Below are 19,439 nucleotides of genomic sequence, written 5' to 3' on the forward strand. Positions count from 1 at the left end.
AAACTATATTATGTCAAACTATGCTATATACTTATATTGCATGCAGCCAGCACTTATATTGCAGCCTCGCTTGATGTGACCAGAATTTATAGTTCAGTAACCAGCTAGGAAAGCAAACACAATGAATCACCTGACACAAATCACAAGACCTCCCGCTTTTCTTTTTTTTCCAGTAACCGAGATAGCACAGAAAGATAATACCCTAAACAATTTAAACAGCTACACAGTTATCACAACTATGATATTATGCCCAACTATGCTATACACTTACCTTGCAGTCAAGCACTTAAATTTAAGCCTTGCCTGCTCAGCAGCCTTGCTTGGTGTGACTGGAATGTATAGTTCCCTAACTATACTTTCATGTTGTGTTTTTCAGATTTTCGCAGGGAGAATGCACTTCCTCATTCTACCTCAAGGTCCCGGCTTAGTTTGTTGCTTAATTCCCCTCCTGTGAAATTTCTTACTAGTCCAGAGTTCTTTACAGTTTTGCATTCAAACCCTGTAAGTAGATAACATTATTTGTATACTTCTTTGATGATGCAATGCTGTATAGATTATTACAGAACCTGTCACTTGTTTTGTTTTTTTTTTATTTTAACATTTGTTTGTCACAAAACTTTGGTAAAATAACAGAAAAAAAATACAGTTGGAAAGATGTGTTGATTGAAAATATCTCAGTATTAAAAAAGTATTCATACCCACCACCCACAAACTTAATGTATTGCATGTGGATTTTATGTGAAATACCAACAGAAAGTAGCAATTATTTGTGAAGTGTAAAGAAACTGGTACATGGTCTTCTTAATATTTTAAAAATATAAATGTGAAAAATAAGACGTGAATTTATATTCAGCCCCCTGTAGTATGATACCTCTAAATAAAATCCTGAGTGAACGCTTGGCTTCAGAAGTTACCTAAGCAGTAAGTTGAGTCCATCTGTGTGTAATTCATTCTCAGTTTAAGTACAGCTTTTCTGTGAAGGCCTCAGAGATTTCTTTGAGATCATTACAAATCAAACAGCATCATGAAAAGTAAGGAACACATCAGACAGGTTAGGGAAAAGTTGTACAGAAAAGTAAAGTAGGGTTAGCGTTAAAAAAAAGAAAAATAGCGCAATCTCGGAACATCTCACAGAGCACTGTTCAATGCATCATCCAAAAATGGATGGAATATGGCACAACTGCAAACCTACCAAGACATGGCCATCCACCTAAACTGAGATCCCAAGCAAGGAGAGCACTAATTAGTGAAGCAGCCAAGAGGCCCAAAGTCACAACTAAGGTGGGAGAATCTGTCCAAAGACAACTGTTAATCATATAGTCCACAAATCTGTCCTTTATGGCACAGTGGCAAGAAGAAAGAATTTTTTGAAAGCAAGCCATAAGACGTTCCATTTGCAGTTTGCAAAAGTCCATGTAGGTGACACAGCTAGCACATGGAAAAAGGTGCTCTGCTCAAATGAGACAAAATTTGAATTTTTTGTGCTAAATACAAAACACTGTGTAACGCTCGTGGGTGTAGATTCACAGCACCATGGAACGGGCTTACTTTGTGCCTACTGATGGTAAGGTTGGGTTTGGCTGCTGGTAGACACCAGCTACCACTCCAGGGCAGTCCCCGGTACTACAGCAGCTGACCTCAAGGGTCATGGACATAGGTACGAGGCTCAGGGTAACAGACAGGACTGGATCAGGATTACAGGCAGGGTAAACACTTGTTCAAACTGGACAGCTGGTACTGACAGGATGGCTGGTTCAGACATGACAGCTGGAATGTAATTGCAAAGAAAAAATCTGGCAACAAAATGTCCTTATTCAAGATTTTTTTTTTTCATAAATCCCTAACTTTATTCATACTAATCAAAATCCATAAAGGTGTATGAACATGAAGACGCAGTTAACGCGTTTCAGAAGTAAACCTTCCTTAGTCATAACCATGACAAATACATACACAAAATGAGCTTAAAACACAAAAAAGGAGGGGAAATTTGGTAGGAGGAAGAAACTCAATTAGATGAATCGGCAGTATCTGTGACCTGACACATTCAACTTGGAGTTAACACAATACATGATAGAAAAAAATTGAAACATTGTTATATACATATTCATACTGGTAAAAATGAGATACAGGCTTTTTTTATACTTTATTCAATTTTAAGGGGTTTACAATAACAGGGGAGGGGGTAATTGAAGTATTTAAAATACATTCTTAAAAATATTGTTGAAAGAACAAAGAAAGGGAAGAGGAAGGGTAGAAAGGGTAGGCTAAAAGTGGATGGGGGAAGGGGTATTGGAGGGGAGGTGGGAATGGAAGGACTTAAGCTGGGTTCACATATAGCGACAGCGACGTCGCTGTTACGTCACCATTTTGTGTGACGCAACAGCGACCTTGTAAGTCGCTGTTATGATCGCTGCTTAGCTGTCAAACACAGCAGAAGCAGCAGCGATCATAACGACACGCGTCGCTGTTCTACATGTGCAGAGAGCAGGGAGCCGCGCTTAGCGCTGGCTCTCTGCACTCCTAGCCACAGTACACATCGGGTTAACTACCCGATGTGTACTGCAGCTACATGTGCAGAGAGCAGGGAGCCGCGCTTAGCGCTGGCTCTCTGCACTCCTAGCTACAGTACACATCGGGTTAATTACCCGATGTGTACTGCAGCTACATGTGCACAGAGCAGGAGCCGGCACTGGCAGTGAGAGCGGCGGACGCTGGTAACGAAGGTAAATATCGGGTAACCAGGGAAAGGTCTTCCCTTGGTTACCCGATGTTTACCCTGGTTACAGCTTATCGCAGCTGCCAGATGCAGCCTCCTGCTCGCTTCATTTCGTCGCTCTCTCGCTGTCACACACAGCGATGTGTGCGTCACAGCGGGAGAGCGATGACCAAAAAATGGAGCTGGACATTCAGCAACGACCGGCGACGGCTGCAACGTCACAGAAAATGGTGACGTAGCAGCGACGTCGTTGTCGTTGTCGCTGTGTGCGACACCACCCTTAGGGAATATAAAGGGAAGAAGGAAGACGTTGAGGCAATTTGTTACATTTCAAAGTCAAGCAAGATTCTAAACCCTTATATTTATTTAGCACAGTAAATAAACACATTCGGAAATAACATATTACATTTATATCATTTAGAGAATATCAAGGAACACTAAGTCAAAACAAGGTTTGGCATGTATTTCTGGGACCAAAGAGACCATCTTATTTTATATCTTTGATAGTTTTTTTCTTTTAACGCAATATTATACTCATATAAATTATGAGCTGAAACCCTGTCCGTAACTTCTGAAATATATGGTATTCTTTCTTCTCTCCAGTTGGCTGCTAATAAATTCTTACTAACTAAGAAAATGTGTCAGACAATGTATCTGTATTTTTTCTTGTATTCTTCTAACCCTATGGAAAGAATGACCAATTCTGGAGTAAGATTTATATCTTTTGTAGAAAAAAAAATTGTTTAAAAGAACAGAGAGTCCTCAGTGATTGATACCTTTTAATGGCTAACTGAAAAGATGGTAATAATTGCAAGCTTTCGAGACTACTCAGGTCTCTTCATCAGGCATGATATAACACAAAATCTGAAGAGTCACATATTTATACACAACAGGACTTAGAATAGTGCAGTAAAAAAAAAAAAAAAAAAAAAAAGAACAAGTTATATGAAACAGAACTATCTCTATGGCAGGGGGGCAAACTGTTGTGGCCATAAATACTGCTGCAGTTCAGTGTGAAAGTTTTATTTTCCTTTGATAAGGGTCTGGCCCGGGCTGTGACACGCTCGGATGGTCAGAGGAGCACATCTTTTAACTGATGTAAAAAGACATGAATCCATGAGACACCTTCATTCCTTCTCTGAATGTGTCAAAGGTCATCATAAGTTTGTACTCCCATAGTCTCCTATCTCTCTGGGACTTGAAGTTTCCTTTCAATACCAGCAATTTCATGTCCATGATGCTGTGGTCTGGGTTACAAAAATGTTTGGCCACAGGTAGATCCATCCTTTTTTCTCTAATTGTGTGGCGGTGAGAATTCATCCTTGTCCTGAGCTGTTGTCCTGTCTCCCCTACATACAGATCCCCAGTTGGACATTTGGTACATATAATTAAGTACTTAATTAAGTACTGGGGATCTGTATGTAGAGGAGACAGGACAACAGCTCAGGACAAGGATGAATTCTCACCGCCACACAATTAGAGAAAAAAGGATGGATCTACCTGTGGCCAAACATTGATGTAACCCAGACCACACCATCATGGACATGAAATTGCTGGTATTGAAAGGAAACTTCAAGTCCCAGAGAGATAGGAGACTATGGGAGTACAAACTTATGATGACCTTTGACACATTCAGAGAAGGAATCAATGTGTCTCATGGATTCATGTCTTTTTACATCAGTTAAAAGATGTGCTCCTCTGACCATCCGAGCGTGTCACAGCCCGGGCCAGACCCTTATAAGAGGACAATAAAACTTTCACACTGAACTGCAGCAGTATTTATGGCCCCACAACAGTTTGCCCCCTGCCATAGTGATAGTTCTGTTTCATATAACTTGTTCTTTTTTTTTTTTTTTTTTTTACTGCACTATTCTAAGTCCTGTTGTGTATAAATATGTGACTCTTCAGATTTTGTGTTATGCCATGCCTGATGAAGAGACCTGAGTAGTCTCGAAAGCTTGCAATTATTACCATCTTTTCAGTTAGCCATTAAAAGGTATCAACCACTGAGGACTCTCTGTTCTTTTAAACAATTTTTTTATCTCTACTGGCTAACACGGTACAAAGATATATTTTACTTGTATCTTTTGTAGTTAATTGCATTTAGAGGTCTCTGACTTCCTTTCATAAGGGTTTAAGTAAAGGACATCCCCAGAAAATGTGGATAAAGGATCAATTTTTCCCGCAACCTCTCCAACATGGTGAGTTTTCAGCAGAAAACTTGCACAACTTTAGAGGGGTATAGTACCATCTAGAATACACTTTATAATATGTCTCTTGAAGAGAAGCACAGGTTGCAGTTGCATAAGTTGTTTCCATAGCTTGTTTCCATGTACTTATAGGCAATTCCTTGTGCAAATCTTTCTCCCAATTATTTAGGATTAGCTTTTTTTCAAATTCATATTCTTTATTTAGCAAGGAATATATATTACTGGTTTTCCAAATAATTTGGTTTAGTGGATTATTCAATAAATTTATTAGGGGTTAAGGAAGCTGAAATCTAGGTTTTTTAAACATTAGGTCCCATAGGATTTCTGTTAAAATCAAATGTATACATATTATCTCCACCGATGCAACTATAACCTCTATTATTGCCAGATTATACCTTGTACAAAAACAAGAACTTTGAATCCACTTAGATAACTATTATAGCGGTATAAAAATCAACACCTATTGGGTAACAAATGATGTTAGTATTAATGGCATATATATATTATATTTAGTTCTCAAACGTGTTTACCACGTCTTCATGTTCATACACCTTTTTGGATTTTACTTAGTATGAATAAAGTTGGGATTTTATGAAAAAAATGTTCTGGAATAAAGACGTTTTGTTGCCAGATTTTTTCTTTGCAATTACCTTAAGCCTCTCTTGTCTTCCGTGCACCGTCTGGCCTTCTGTATGGAATGATTTATGTTTTATGAATGATCTACATCCAACGGTGAGCTGTATACATTTTTGTTGTTTCATAGGACAGCTGGAATGGTAAGCTGGCAAGCAGGACAGCCAGGGGTTCAGGCAGATTTGACAGGTGTGAGTTCTGATTGGCAGGTCAGGCTGTGGTTCAGACAGACAGGATAGGTACGGGTTCAGGCTGACAGGACAGGTTGGGGTTCAGGGACCTTACAACTATCAGGCACAGGACTAACTAAAAACAATGTTTTTCAGGTACCTCCCAATGGAGGAGGGTGCCTTAAATACTTAATGCCTTCCAGTAATAGGATGGAGACACTTCCAGTTTGTACACGCTGCCCTTTTAAGAATCAGAAGTAAGCACAGGCCCTAAGGGAGTTGCTAAGAGACCTTTGCAGCGTGCGCAGGCCATAGGAGCAGAGGACCGAGGCAGGAGCCACTATATGTGGAAGAGAGATAGGAGGATGGCTGCGTTTTTGAATATGTCGGCGTGCCTGTGGGGGGCTGGGGTAAGGCAAGGGGGTAGCATGTGGCATTACAGACTGTTTGAGGTGGAAAACTAATACTGCACATCACCTTCAAAACACCATCCCCACCAGCACACTTGGTGGTGGCAGCATCATTCTGTGGGGATGCTTTTCTTCTGCAGGGATGGGAAAGCTGGTCAGAGTTGATGGAAAGATGGATGGAGCTAAATACAGTCAGGGCCAGAAATATTTGGACAGTGACACAAGTTTTGTTATTTTAGCTGTTTACAAAAACATGTTCAGAAATACAATTATATATATAATATGGGCTGAAAGTGCACACTCCCAGCTGCAATATGAGAGTTTTCACATCCAAATCGGAGAAAGGGTTTAGGAATCATAGCTCTGTAATGCATAGCCTCCTCTTTTTCAAGGGACCAAAAGTAATTGGACAAGGGACTCTAAGGGCTGCAATTAACTCTGAAGGCGTCTCCCTCGTTAACCTGTAATCAATGAAGTAGTTAAAAGGTCTGGGGTTGATTACAGCTGTGTGGTTTTGCATTTGGAAGCTGTTGCTGTGACCAGACAACATGCGGTCTAAGGAACTCTCAATTGAGGTGAAGCAGAACATCCTGAGGCTGAAAAAAAGGAAAAAAACCATCAGAGAGATAGCAGACATGCTTGGAGTAGCAAAATCAACAGTCGGGTACATTCTGAGAAAAAAGGAATTGACTGGTGAGCTTGGGAACTCAAAAAGGCCTGGGCGTCCACGGATGACAACAGTGGTGGATGATCGCCGCATACTTTCTTTGGTGAAGAAGAACCCGTTCACAACATCAACTGAAGTCCAGAACACTCTCAGTGAAGTAGGTGTATCTGTCTCTAAGTCAACAGTAAAGAGAAGACTCCATGAAAGTAAATACAAAGGGTTCACATCTAGATGCAAACCATTCATCAATTCCAAAAATAGACAGGCCAGAGTTAAATTTGCTGAAAAACACCTCATGAAGCCAGCTCAGTTCTGGAAAAGTATTCTATGGACAGATGAGAGAAAGATCAACCTGTACCAGAATGATGGGAAGAAAAAAGTTTGGAGAAGAAAGGGAACGGCACATGATCCAAGGCACACCACATCCTCTGTAAAACATGGTGGAGGCAACGTGATGGCATGGGCATGCATGGCTTTCAATGGCACTGGGTCACTTGTGTTTATTGATGACATAACAGCAGACAAGAGTAGCCGGATGAATTCTGAAGTGTACCGGGATATACTTTCAGCCCAGATTCAGCCAAATGCCGCAAAGTTGATCGGACGGCGCTTCATAGTACAGATGGACAATGACCCCAAGCATACAGCCAAAGCTACCCAGGAGTTCATGAGTGCAAAAAAGTGGAACATTATGCAATGGCCAAGTCAATCACCAGATCTTAACCCAATTGAGCATGCATTTCACTTGCTCAAATCCAGACTTAAGACGGAAAGACCCACAAACAAGCAAGACCTGAAGGCTACGGCTGTAAAGGCCTGGCAAAGCATTAAGAAGGAGGAAACCCAGCGTTTGGTGATGTCCATGGGTTCCAGACTTAAGGCAGTGATTGCCTCAAAAGGATTCGCAACAAAATATTGAAAATAAAAATTTTTTTTTGGGTTTGGTTTATTTGTCCAATTACTTTTGACCTCCTAAAATGTGGAGTGTTTGTAAAGAAATGTGTACAATTCCTACAATTTCTATCAGATATTTTTGTTCAAACCTTCAAATTAAACGTTACAATCTGCACTTGAATTCTGTTGTAGAGGTTTCATTTCAAATCCAATGTGGTGGCATGCAGAGCCCAACTCGCGAAAATTGTGTCACTGTCCAAATATTTCTGGACCTAACTGTACAAAGCAATCCTATAGGAAAACCTTTTAGAGGCTGCAAAAGACTTGACACTGGAGCGTAGGTTCACCTTCTAGCAAAAAATATTGCCATAGCTACAAAGGAATGGTTTAGACCAAAGCATATTTATGTGTGAATGACCCAGTCAAAGTCTAGACCTAAATCTCACTGAGAATTTGTGCAAGACTTGAAAATTGCTGTTCACAGACACCTCCATCCAATCTCACTGAGCTAAGTTAAATTTGTGGGTGTAAGGCTAGGTTCACACTTCCGTTGTTTTGCATCAGTCACAATCCATCGCCTTGAGGAATTACGGTATCCTGCAAAATATTTTGCAGGAATACAGTTTTTCCCCATAGACTTCTATTAGTGACGGATTGCGACTGATGATGCTGCGTTGCATCCGCTGCGTCGCGGTCAGTCGGTTTTTAACTGACCGCCGGGCGGGAGCAACGCAGCCTGTAACGTTTTTTGAGCAGCGCAATCCGTAGGATTTTGCTGCGCATGCTCTCTCTGGCTCCCTGCACCCGTAACCAGGATACACATCGGGTAACCAAGCAATGCGCTTTGGTTAGTTACCCGATATTTACACTGGTTACGTGTATAGGGAGCCAGCGCTAAGCGGTATACGCTGGTATCCAAGATAAATATCGGGTAACCAAGCAAAAAGTGCTTTGCTTTTAGTTACCCGATATTTACCCTGGATACGTGTGCAAGGAGGCCGACACTTCCCCACTCGGCTCCGCCCCCTCCCGCACTCCGCATGTGTACACACACTCACACACACTCACACACACTCACTTGTCCCCAGCCCTGCAGTCCCCGCGGCACTGACGTCCTCAGCACCACGGCCCCGCTCGGCTCCACCCGCCTCGCGTTGCGCCCCCCGCACACAACGGAGTCCGACAATGGTTTCTGTTCTTTGTCATCCGTTGTACAACGCATCAGTCACATGCGTCAAGCAACGCATGTGACTGATGCAAAACAACGGAAATGTGAACCTAGCCTAACGTAAAAAATGTGGACTAGTTCACGGGATTTGAATATTTTTTTCAATGCACTGTATGTGTCTACAGCTCCTATGCGGGCAGATGTGTCTCAATGTTACCCACTACAAAGTCTTTATACTTTGATCCCAAAGTCATTCTTTTCCATAGTTCCTTCATTTTTGAACTTTTTGCTACACAGTTGATGGTGCACTGGTTCGTTATCTATAGCCAGATCCAAAAATATCCAGGCGATGTTTTCTGATGTGGTTCATGAACCAAGACTAGTGCAACAAGTTACATGAAAGATGACTTTAGAAGAGAGTATGACTGTGGGATCAGACATTAGCGTATGTACACACATTGTCTTAATCTGGGAGATTTCCACATGAAAAAGTGCTAAATAAATATTAAAAAGAGTGAACATATACTTTGCAATGACTTGCTTTGCATATATTCAGTCCTTTCTACTTCTGTTAACACCTTCAAGGGACCTGTCCGTTCCTCAAGCTCTTGGAACTCACCTCTATTTTACCGCCTCAAAAAACAACTAAAAATAAGAAGAAACAAAGCAGATACTTCGGGAAAAACATAGCTGCATTTTCCTGAAACGTTTTCTGCTTCAAAAACTATGTGGAAACCTCAGAGTGTAAAACACACTGTGTGCATATACACTAAATTATATGTTGTCAGGGCCAGGCGGTCGGGCAGACCCAGGAGGTGGATCCACTGGTCCGAACTCTAAGATGGTGGTAAGGAGTCCGGTAGCTGAAGCACTATGGGCAGCAGAACAGTCCGTGCAAGTGAGTGTAACGGAGAAGTCCCTGGGACCACGGAGTCACAGATGGTAGTCCGGGTGACGTAGCTCAGGTTCGGAAGCCGAGATGAGGTCAGGCGGGGTCCGGAACCTTTGGAGCGAGATGACGGGTCACCGCAGGGATCCGAGATGGTACGGACTGTCAGATGGCAGACGGACAGCGTGCGGGGTTCGGGATTCAGCAGGACCGGATGCCGAGGCAGGATCAGCTCTAGAAGAGAGATACGTGAGTATGGCAAGGAGACACAAGGAGACCTGACTCCTAGCTTGGAAAACACGAAGATCAGGCCCCGCCCCCTTGGACAATAAACCCTTATATACCCTGTACCTGTTTAGCTTCATTTCCTGTTAATGGACGCTGGCCCTTTAAGAAAGGGTCAGTGACCGCGCGCGCGCCCTAATGCGCATGCGCGCCGCCCGGGTGCCAGAAGCCAGGGAAGGAAGCTGAGGGGAGGACGCAGGGGAGCCGGCCAGGGCCTGGGAAGCCGTCAGACGCCGGGATCGGAGGCCAGGGAACCTGGGAAGGACGGGCACCGGAGGCTGGAGAGCGGGGGAGCGTGGCAGGTGAGCCGGGGAGCGGGGCTGAGGACCCGGGGAGCGGGGCAGAGGACCCGGGGAGGGGAGCCGAGGACCCGGGGAGCGTGACAGTACCCCCCCCCCCACGCCCCCCTCCCCGCAACCGGGACATGAAGGCACGGATCAGAGGAGTGCCCACGTTCTCCCTGGGCTCCCAGGACCTATCCTCAGGACCATACCCCTCCCAGTCCACCAGGAAGAACTGTCGGCCTCGAACAGTCTTCATGGCCACGATATCCCTTACCGCATAGATGTCGTCCTCGGCAATAGGAGGTGGAGCCGGACTGGTAGCAGAGGAGAAGGGACCAAGGAAAACCGGCTTGAGCAGAGAGACGTGGAAGGAGTTGGGAATCCGCATCGTGGCCGGAAGCCTCAGTTTGTAGGAGACCTCATTGATCTTGCTGAGGACCTTAAACGGCCCGATGTAGCGAGGACCCAGCTTGTAGGAAGGTATCTTCAATCGGATGTACTGGGAAGCAAGCCAGACCAGGTCACCAGGGGAGAAACACGGAGGGTCCAGGCGCCTCTTGTCGGCGTGTTTCTTCATCCGCTGGGAAGCGCGCCCAAGGGACGCCTTGACAGAGTCCCAAATGGTAGCGAAGTCACGGGCTACAGTATCAGCAGCAGGGACATCCGAAGAAGGGGATATAGGCAACGGGATGGAGGGCTGAAGTCCGTAAACGACATGGAAGGGAGACTTGGAGGACGACTCACTGATGTGGTGGTTATGGGAGAATTCAGCCCAAGGCAGAAGCGTGGACCAGTCGTCGTGATGGGCGTTGACATAGTGACGTAAGAAGGAGGTCAAGATTTGATTGACCCTCTCCACTTGGCCATTAGACTGAGGATGGTAAGCAGAAGAAAAGTCCAGAGTCACTCCCAGATGTTTGCAGAGCGCCCTCCAGAAGCGGGAGGTGAACTGAGTTCCCCTGTCGGACACGATGTGGGATGGAAAGCCATGCAAGCGGAAGATGTGATGTATATAGGCTTCCGCGAGTTCCTGAGCAGAGGGCAGTCCGGCCATAGGGACGAAGTGAGCCATTTTGGAGAACCGGTCCACCACGACCCATATGACTGTGTGCCCGGAGGATAATGGCAAGTCCGTAATAAAGTCCATCGCTATGTGTTGCCATGGAACTGAGGGTATAGGCAGAGGCAGAAGACGGCCATATGGCAGGTGCTTGGGCGTCTTGTTCCTGGCACAAGAGGAGCAGGCAGAGACGAAAGCAGCGACGTCCGTGCGAAGGGATGGCCACCAGTAATGGCGTACAATCGCACCCCATGTTCTCTTCTGACCTGCATGACCGGCTGTTTTTGAGGCATGACCCCAGTGTAAGACTTTTTGCCTGTCGGTCTCAGAGACATAGGTCTTCCCGGGCGGTATCTGGGCCAGGGTGACAGGAGCCACCGGAATAATCTTGCTAGGAGAGATGATAGGTTGGGTACTCTCTTCCTCCTGCTCCATGGGCATGAGAGACCTAGACAGGGCATCAGCGCGTACATTCTTGTCCGCGGGTCGGAAATGGAGCTGGAAATCAAACCGGGCAAAGAATAAGGACCACCTGGCTTGCCGTGGGTTCAGTCGCTGAGCGGACCGAAGGTATTCCAGGTTCTTGTGGTCCGTGTAGATAATCACGGGGTACACTGCTCCTTCCAGGAGGTAGCGCCACTCCTCCAGAGCCAGTTTGACCGCCAATAGTTCTCGGTCACCGATGGTGTAGTTGCGTTCAGGCGCTGAGAAGCTCTTGGAGAAAAAACCGCAAGTCACCATCTTCCCGGAGGAGGACTTCTGCATGAGCACTGCTCCGGCTCCTGAGGAGGAGGCATCCACCTCCAAGGTGAACTGGCGGTTTAACTCCGGTCGGTGGAGTACAGGAGAGGAGGCAAATGCTCGCTTCAGAGAGCAAAACGCGGCGTCGGCCGCAGGTGACCAGTCCTTTGGATTAGCCTCCTTCTTGGTCAAGGCGGAGAGAGGAGCAGTCAGGGCAGAGAAGTGAGGGATAAACTGGCGGTAGTAGTTGGCGAATCCCAGGAACCGTTGGATTGCCTTCAGTCCAGAAGGGGGAGGCCAGTTGAGAATGGAGGAGACCTTCTTTGGATCCATCTGCAGCCCTGTACCCGAGATGATGTATCCCAGGAAAGGGAGAGAAGACTGCTCAAAGACACACTTCTCATATTTGGCGTAGAGACGATTCTCTCTCAGTCTCTGTAGAACCAGCCGTACGTTCTCTCTGTGGGTCTGGAGGTCCGGAGAGAAGACAAGGATGTCATCCAGATAAACTACTACACAGATGTAGAGGAGGTCCCGGAAAATGTCGTTCACCAATTCTTGGAATACGGCAGGAGCGTTACACAGACCGAAGGGCATTACGCAGTATTCATAGTGCCCATCGCGAGTATTAAACGCGGTCTTCCATTCGTCCCCAGAGCGGATACGAACTAGGTTGTAGGCACCCCGAAGATCCAGTTTGGTGAACACACGGGCTCCTCTGAGCCGGTCGAACAATTCGGGGATGAGCGGCAGGGGGTACTTGTTTTTTATGGTGATCTGATTCAAACCCCGGTAGTCAATGCATGGGCGTAGGTCACCCTCTTTCTTCTTAACGAAGAAGAAGCCTGCTCCCGCAGGAGAGGAGGATCTCCGGATGAATCCCTTTGCCAGGCTTTCTGTGATGTAGGTAGACATGGCCCTGGTTTCGGCTGGAGACAACGGATATATCCGTCCTCGAGGTGGTGTTGTTCCTGGGAGCAAGTCGATGGCGCAATCGTAGGGACGGTGTGGCGGAAGTACCTCAGACTCCTTCTTGTCAAAAACGTCTGCGAAGGACCAATAGGCCGAGGGCAGTTCCGGTAGGTTCTCTGGAACCGGAGGTCGTCGGATGGGTTGTATAGACTTCAGACACCTCTCATGACAGGCGGAGCCCCATCGGGTGATTTCGCCAGTGCCCCAGCTGACTGATGGTTCGTGTGTCCGCAACCAGGGAAGTCCCAGCAGGATTTGATGGGACATGTGTGGAAGAACGTAGAGAGCGATGTTCTCGGTGTGCAGGGCACCGATACGCAGTTCGACCGGCCTGGTGACCCAGGAGATGGTATCAGCGAGGGGTCTCCCATCCACAGAGGCAATCACTAGGGGCTTATCGAGTAGAGTAACAGGCAACTGGTACTTGTCCACCGTGGCCTGCTGGATGAAATTGCCTGCTGCTCCAGAGTCGAGGTATGCCTCAGCCGTGAAGCGCGTCTCTCCCGCTGACACTTGCACAGTCCATGTAACCGGGTCTGAGAGAGTCCCAGCACCTAGGGTGGCCTCTCCTACCAACCCTAGGCTTTGGAGTTTCCCGGCCTCTCTGGACAGGAGCGTAGCAGGTGTGTGTCCTCTCCGCAGTAAAAGCAGAGACCCTTGGCGAGCCGCTCTGCTCGACGTTGTTCAGACCGCCGTACTCGGTCAATCTGCATGGGCTCGTGGACGGGAATCCCAGCTGTTGATGACTGAGGTACGGAGGGCTTCCGTGGAGGAGAGGAATGCCGTACCGGACGTCTCTCACGAGATAGCTCTTTGGAGCGCTCCTGAAAACGAATGTCCACTCGAGTTGCTAGGGCAATCAGGGCATCTAGGGTGGAGGGCACGTCACGACCCGCCAACTCGTCTTTGATGCGACTCGAGAGTCCTTCCCAGAAGGCGGCTGTTAGGGCCTCATTATTCCACCCGAGTTCTGAAGCCAAAGTGCGGAAACGGATGGCATATTGGCCTACCGTCAGTGTTCCTTGACGTAAGCGGAGAAGGGATGAAGCAGACGCAGAGGCGCGTCCCGGCTCGTCGAAGGTGCTGCGAAAGGCCTGCAGGAACTCTTGAAGGTCCTTGGTCATAGGGTCCTCCTTCTCCCACAAGGGATTCATCCACGCCAGTGCCTCGCCCTCTAGGTGAGACATGATGAAGGCGACCTTGGCTTGGTCGGAGGCAAACAAATGTGGCAGCTGCGTGAAATGAAGGGAGCATTGGTTTATGAAGCCCCTGCAGGTCTTGGGATCTCCGGCATAACGAGGTGGTGAAGCCAAACGGAGTCGGGAAGCATCCGAAGAGGCTGCCACGGGTGCGGGAGCCGTGGATTGACTAGTGGAGGCCCGGAATGTTGAAGGCGTAACTGCCGCTTGTAACGTGTACAGGCGGGTGTCCACGGAAGTCATAAAGTCCAACATGCGGGTCTGGACTTCACGCTGGCGTTGGAGTTCCTCTTGCAAGGCCGCTAGTGCTGCAGCGGGATCCATGGCCTGATCTTACTGTCAGGGCCAGGCGGTCGGGCAGACCCAGGAGGTGGATCCACTGGTCCGAACTCTAAGATGGTGGTAAGGAGTCCGGTAGCTGAAGCACTATGGGCAGCAGAACAGTCCGTGCAAGTGAGTGTAACGGAGAAGTCCCTGGGACCACGGAGTCACAGATGGTAGTCCGGGTGACGTAGCTCAGGTTCGGAAGCCGAGATGAGGTCAGGCGGGGTCCGGAACCTTTGGAGCGAGATGACGGGTCACCGCAGGGATCCGAGATGGTACGGACTGTCAGATGGCAGACGGACAGCGTGCGGGGTTCGGGATTCAGCAGGACCGGATGCCGAGGCAGGATCAGCTCTAGAAGAGAGATACGTGAGTATGGCAAGGAGACACAAGGAGACCTGACTCCTAGCTTGGAAAACACGAAGATCAGGCCCCGCCCCCTTGGACAATAAACCCTTATATACCCTGTACCTGTTTAGCTTCATTTCCTGTTAATGGACGCTGGCCCTTTAAGAAAGGGTCAGTGACCGCGCGCGCGCCCTAATGCGCATGCGCGCCGCCCGGGTGCCAGAAGCCAGGGAAGGAAGCTGAGGGGAGGACGCAGGGGAGCCGGCCAGGGCCTGGGAAGCCGTCAGACGCCGGGATCGGAGGCCAGGGAACCTGGGAAGGACGGGCACCGGAGGCTGGAGAGCGGGGAGCGTGGCAGGTGAGCCGGGGAGCGGGGCTGAGGACCCGGGGAACGGGGCAGAGGACCCGGGGAGGGGAGCCGAGGACCCGGGGAGCGTGACATATGTATACTGTGTCTGAAGAGTGTGAATCATGTTACTCCCATTACCAGTAAAGATACTGGATGAATGACTGGGAACCACTAAAGAAATTACAGCTGAATTCTGTTTGATTGCCATAGGCAATGTGGCAGCTGGTGGCTGATGCTGACAGGAGATGAGAGCATTTTCTGACACTGCGAGAGCCGAGTGCACAGTGTGCGTGTCATCTCTCTCTGTTGTCAACATACGCTGTCAGTTACTGTGTCATCCTGTGTGCAACGAGCAGCCACTGCAGACAGGGCAGTGGGACCAGAGGTTGCCTCCACACACCCACATTATGTAATGTCTGGGCTTCTGCAATGTAAGTACATGCAGGGCTAAGGTTTCAATATGGGCAGTGCTCCATAGATAGAAATTAAGGGGGTGGAACGGAGCACCATGCACGTAGCCAGGCAAAGGGAGCACGGAAAACCCCTCACTTACATATGTAATAAAACGGTTTTCACATAAAAGAAATTAGGTCAAATTTGTACCATAAGTATGATTCTTATAAAGGCTAAGTCCCTTATGTGATGTATCAATGGTTTAATTTCAGTTTTGAGGGTGACAGTTGTCTGGTGATACTGTTGGCTGTCCTGTTACTACTCTCCCTTGTATCTTTTTCTAGAGTGCCTACCGCATGTTTACAAATAACTCTTGTCTGAAGCATATGATCACCAAAGTTCGGAGAGACACTCACCATTTTGAGCGTTATCAACATAATCGGGATCTTGTGGGATTTTTAAACTTATTTGCCAATAAACAACTGGAATTGCCAAGAGGCTGGGAAATGAAACATGATCATCAAAGCAAGGTACTAGGTGTCACTATCACCAAAAGAAAGCTATTCATACATGATATTGACCGTATGGCCCATTCCTGAGAACATGTGCCAGGACCTATTATTGAAATAGAAGTGGATCCAAACAGGTTCTATTGATATGCCATAAATGCCCTAGATGGGAATACCCTTGGCAAGATATTGGCCCATTTAACACATATAACCTATTCATGGGATAAGTCTATGATTACTAGGGGTCTAGCCATTTGGACCCCTAGGGATCACGAGAGTCCAAAATCAACTTTATAAATTGAGGGCAAGTTAGCATGTGCATCTTCTGCTCCACTCTCTGTCTATAGTAGAGGTGTTCACATGTAATCACTACTTCTCGATTCACATAGGACACTTTGGGCACACATTCTCAGGGCCGGTCTATTGTGTATGTCTGGTATAGGTGGTTGTCAAGTATTCAACCTGTTGGATTTTTTTCTATACAATCTTTTCTTTCTCCAGGAGATAAGTGTTACCAGAGTTATCTAGCAGTGGCTTTACCTTTTCCTTCATGACCAACCTCAGTCTTATGTCGTATGCGTAGAGCTGGCATTTGATTTTGGCATTTGAGGACAGAGTATAGAAGTTTGTGAACACAGCAGTTACCGTAATGAGATTCTCGGAATCCCCGGTGAGGTGGGATGTGGGAGTACGCACAGCATTTTCTATGAAAACATAGAATGATTACTTAGTCATAGATATATTGTAAATAGCAGGAGGAATATTGAGCTACTGATTGAGGAAACCCATGTAACCTACAAAGGAGATTTCCAGGCCTATTATGTAATAACATTAGCGAAAGCGTACATACATTGTGAAGTTATTCCAAGTTCATTAGGTTATAGTTGTTCTAGAATTTAATCATGCAAAATATATTTGCTTTACAAGTTAGTTTTCTAATTTGCTATCTAGATTCCAGAATTAACATCTGTACCAATGACCTGCAGTAAGGAAATCCCCAGTCACCAGCATTTCTCCTAAAAATGTATTAAACAATTGAAATGTCAATCAGGCTAATCAAAAAGGGACATTTCGACCACAAGCAGCCTTTGTCAATCCGCAAATAAATAAAGACAAACAATATTTTTTTCTTATAATTTTTTTTTTGTTATTTTCTGTCTTGACAAAGGTCATTTGTGACCACCCTGGGAATCGCTCTAATGTCTTGGAGTTTCGTTACTGTGGAACTTGTTGGCGAATGAGTGGGGAGTCTACCCAAGAAATGCACAGAGATTCCGCAGTGGTGCAGGAGGAATCTTTATCCCATGTTATTAGGTGTCTGTGATGGCAAAACAAATGTTTTTGGTTATCAAAAGATTTGCTATGTTTTAAAAAAAATCACAACAATATTTTTTCTAGATATAGTGTTGTCACATCTGTATTGTGGCTTCTGTTTATTATGGAATTATGGAACCAAAGATACAAGTGCATCTCAATAAATTAGAATATCATCAAACAGTTAATTTATTTCAGTAATTTAATACAAAAAGGGAAACACATATATTATAGAGTCATTACACACAGAGTGATCTATTTCACGTGTTTATTTCTGTTAATGTTGATGATTATGGATTACAGCCAATGAAAACCCAACAGCCATTATCTCAGAAAATTACAGTATTATTGACCTACTGAAAAGTCTGTACAGTAAATGCATTCAATACTTGGTCGGGGCTCCTTTGCATGAATTACTGCATCAATGTGGCGTCGCATGGAGGGGATCAGCCTGTGGCACTGCTGAGGTGTTATGGAAGCCCAGGTAGCTTTGATAGCAGCCTTCAACTTGTCTGCATTGTTGGGTCTGATGTCTCTCATCTTCCTCTTGACCAGACGTGGGCAAGGGGCGGCCCGTGGGCCACATCCGGCCCGCCTACTCTCTGTGACTGGCTCGCCTGGTTCAGGGTGTCCTTGCTGGCCAGTCAGTGATGATGGCAATCTGACCTGTTGTCCGGAGCTCCAGGCTCCGGGAGGCCCGTGGTCAGATTGCCCTCATCACATGCTGCGTGCTGGGCATGGAACAGAGGACAGATCCTGCAGCGCCGCACAGTGTAGGCAGCGGAATGCAGGAATCTCTCCTCTATTCCATGCCCGGTACTTTTCTCTGTGACAAACGCGCGCCCTGATATCGTCAGTACGGCGCGCGCGTCATTTGAAAAGTTCCCGCCCGGCAGGAGAAGAAGCTGCAGCGGCGGGACCCGTATGGAGAGAAGCAGGGGGCTCCTAAGAAAACAGCATCGGCGCAGCCTCGGCATGTAAAAGAGAAGCCACTCAGCGGGGGGCTCGTACGGAGGTGCCTGAGGAGAGGACAATAAGAAGAGACAGGTGAGTGGTTACTAGTAACCTGCGGGGACAATGGGGTCAAGCGGGGGGGGGTTAGTATATGGGGTGTAGGGTTGTATATAGGGGTGTAGGGGTGTAGTATATGGGAATGTAGGGGTGTAGTATATGGGAATGTAGTTTTACAGGTGTGGTATATGCGGGGGTGTAGTGGTGTAGTATATAGTGGTGTAGTTTTATAGGGGTGTAGTGGTGTAGTATAATACAGGTGTATATAGGGGTGTAGTGATGTAGTATATTACATGTGTATATAGGGGTGTAGTGGTGTAGTATAATACAGGTGTATATAGGGATGTAGTGGTGTAGTATAATACAGGTGTATATAGGGGTGTAGTATTATACTACACCCCTATATACACCTGTATTATACTACACCCCTACACCCCTATATACACCTGTATTATACTTCACCCCTATATACACCTTTCACCCCTATATACACCTGTATTATACTACACCCCTACACCCCTATATACACCTGTATTATACTTCACCCCTATATACACCTTTCACCCCTATATACACCTGTATTATACTACACCCCTACACCCCTATATACACCTGTCCTGTATTATACTAGACCACTACACCCCTATATACACCTGTAATATACTACATCACTACACCCCTATATACACCTGTATTATACTACATCACTACATCCCCATCTAATACACCTATAATATACTACACCCCTATATACACCTGTATTATACTACACCCCTATATACACCTGTATTATACTATACCACTACACCCCTATATACACCTGTATTATACTACACCCCTATATACACCTGTATAATACAGGTGTATATAGGGGTGTACTGGTGTAGTATAAT

General features: G+C 46.3%; 1 protein-coding gene across 5 annotated transcripts in view; it reads left to right on the plus strand.

The window, feature by feature from the left end:
* HECW2 (HECT, C2 and WW domain containing E3 ubiquitin protein ligase 2) overlaps positions 1 to 19,439 on the plus strand; it is a 453,200-nt gene that overhangs the window by 314,165 nt on the left and 119,596 nt on the right. For all 5 annotated transcript variants that reach the window (XM_075317832.1, XM_075317831.1, XM_075317833.1 and 2 more), the window contains 2 exons: positions 377 to 501; positions 16,057 to 16,242. In XM_075317832.1, the coding sequence (XP_075173947.1) occupies positions 377 to 501; positions 16,057 to 16,242 (311 nt within the window). The remainder of the gene's footprint in view (positions 1 to 376; positions 502 to 16,056; positions 16,243 to 19,439) is intronic.

This window comes from Anomaloglossus baeobatrachus, chromosome 7 (genome assembly GCF_048569485.1).
Source record: "Anomaloglossus baeobatrachus isolate aAnoBae1 chromosome 7, aAnoBae1.hap1, whole genome shotgun sequence".
Lineage (NCBI taxonomy): Eukaryota > Metazoa > Chordata > Amphibia > Anura > Aromobatidae > Anomaloglossus > Anomaloglossus baeobatrachus.